Here is a 2,592-nt window from a genome sequence, read left to right as displayed (position 1 = left end):
TGTGTTGCCCGCCAATAGCATTGAGTTGCATACCCTTGCTCTGGAATATAAGCAGAGTCGTCCATACGCGTGCTGCTATCTAGCGAATATTTGGATCGGTTAGGACGCTTCTACCACCCAATATTCCATATTCAGTTTCAACATGGCGTTTAATGGAGAAGGTCCATTGATCAAGCGTCAGCGAACAGACCTTGAAACCGGCCAGCACAGGGTAAGTTGTTTGGAAATATTGAATCGTGTGAGGATTTTACAAAAACATTAATATGTATGATCTTCAGTATTAAGACATGGTACACAGTAAACTGAATAAATCATTGGCGTCATGTGATTCCGGCGCCATTAATTGTGCAACTTGTAGTCATGTTTATAAATGTTTTTCGTTGCCAGTGCTGTTTATGTGATAGGAGACACATTTTAACAGTTGAAGACTCAATTACTGTGCCCAGACGATATATTATTATATTTTCTTGGAAGATTAGAAAGATTTGGTGAATGTGCATACAAGTATGGAGAAAATTCAGACGTGTCTTTTGTTAATATTCCGGTGACCTCGGTTATGACGCCGTGTTGTCTGGTAGATGGTACGGAGGCTTCAGAGGAACATAGTGACTCCATCTTCAGGGTAGAAACTTCAAATTTAATGTTTGTATATAATCCATGTAGTTATTTTTATTCATTGATTTTTATGTGGGGCGTTGGACCAATCTTGTTTTGCACCCCATATTAGTAATTTCCAGAAATGTCATAGTAGCGTTCGTCGTAAGAAGGAATAACGCCGGGCAACGGTTATATCAATAGAGCCCTCCATGAATAGTTCTTGTGGTGTGTTTTAGAGACTCATGCGAAACTATCACTGAGTAATGTAGCGAAGTGTATGAGATAATATTTATGTACAGGGATTAAAAGTGCATGTGAAGTACAGTTCTCAACTCCACAAACAAAAGCAAAACAAACTCTGCTGCCTGTAGTCCCCAAGCCAACTATACCGACCGAGCGACCGCCGCTTGTCGGCAAAGTTAGTGCCAACTTTTGCGGATAGAGGGTGTCACGTGGTCAACGCAGCAGATCCCCACAATCGTTAATGTCGGTTTTCTATACCAGAGCCGCATTTTCCTTGGAACAGCTCCTCAAGGCTGAGCAGACTGCATTCCAGACACACTATCTCTCAGAAAATCAGGTAGCGCCGGGAATCGAACCCGGGACCTCTGGATCTGTAGCCAGGAACTCTGACCAGTAGACCACAGAGGCTGTTCCTCATCTTAACACCATATTAAGAAGAAGTGCATATATGTAATTATTAACCACTCTGGCAATCCGTGTAGTGAGGGTTTCATGTTGTCATTTCTGTTATTAGCTTTAAGTGATTTTTTGTTTAATTATTGTAGCTGAAATGACAACAAGCAAGTGCTTTCCTGAGATAATTTTATTTATATCCTTAATATGTGAGAATCCCTTGGTACTGGATGGTAGATGAGAGAAGTGGGTCAATTGGTAATATGAGAATTGAGAGGGACATTGGGGTATGTACCCTAATGCCACTTTGTCCACCATAAAACCCACATGAACTGACCTGAGACTGAACCCAGGTTGCCATGGTAATATTCCTGCAAATGCCAGAGATGATCTTTTGGGGGGTGCTAACTGATAGCTTTATTTTCAATTTTGGAAGTTCACAGGTAGTTTATTCCATTCTGTTAAAGTGATTCCAAACTTCTTTGTATATGGTGGCATTGTAGACATACCCAATCCTCTTGTTACAAAGGAGTGTGCCACACAATACAACGCACGCAGCCACATAAGAAAGACACATCATAAGACACAGTATATACACAATTAAAACATATGAAGAAGGACTCCCATAGCAGATGAATGGCATTACACACGAGTTTGATATACGACATGTAAGATGATAGATCTTAACAAGTTTTAATATATAAATTTTATTATTGAACAACGACGAACACACATTTTATATCATTTTATAAATGGACACTTGATGGCAGGCAGTGCAATGGTTTAACGTGATTAATACACCTGAGGATGGCAGAATGATGCTGAAACATGTAGTGTGAAGTGACAAGTGAAATTGTATGCACTAAAAGATGGTTAATATATACACATTATGAGCGTGCCACATTTCAGCTGAAAACACTTACTTTATTTCTTAACAGTTAAGTTATTGGTCATTAGTTCTCTATATACCATGCAGATTATCATTTTTGGCAGTAAAAGCAGAGACAGTTCACTCAGTAATCTGTATTATTTCATACAAAAGTGACATCTTTTATTTTCTTTCTTTGTCATGTTCTGTACAGAGCTCATCCTTATGCCATTTTCTGTTTATGGTTTGAATATTTGAAAAATGAAAAACTTATTTCTGTACTCTTCAACAATACTTTCATAAGGGGCCTTTTTAATTATTATTTTCATATATGAGCTAATATAAAAGCATTCAACAGTGGCAGATGTGTTCCGCATATAATGAGTTACTTTTTTCAGCATAATTGTATATTAACCATATGAATAAATTTGAATATTGGTGGTGGTGGTGGTGGTGGTGGTGGTAGTAGTAGTAGTAGTAGTAGTAGTATT

General features: G+C 38.3%; 1 protein-coding gene across 2 annotated transcripts in view; it reads left to right on the top strand.

The window, feature by feature from the left end:
- The first annotated feature begins 112 nt into the window (after positions 1–112).
- The window catches only part of LOC111862592 (heterogeneous nuclear ribonucleoprotein L), a 147,483-nt gene continuing 145,003 nt past the window's right edge, over positions 113–2,592 (top strand). For both annotated transcript variants that reach the window (XM_023848097.2, XM_023848096.2), the window contains exon 1: positions 113–211. In XM_023848097.2, the coding sequence (XP_023703865.1) occupies positions 143–211 (69 nt within the window). In that variant the 5' untranslated portion in view covers positions 113–142. The remainder of the gene's footprint in view (positions 212–2,592) is intronic.

Source organism: Cryptotermes secundus, unplaced genomic scaffold (genome assembly GCF_002891405.2).
Source record: "Cryptotermes secundus unplaced genomic scaffold, Csec_1.0 scaffold1813, whole genome shotgun sequence".
NCBI classification, from domain to species: domain Eukaryota; kingdom Metazoa; phylum Arthropoda; class Insecta; order Blattodea; family Kalotermitidae; genus Cryptotermes; species Cryptotermes secundus.
The sequence above is the reverse complement of the archived record's forward strand: the minus strand, read 5'-3'. Positions and strand labels throughout refer to the sequence as shown.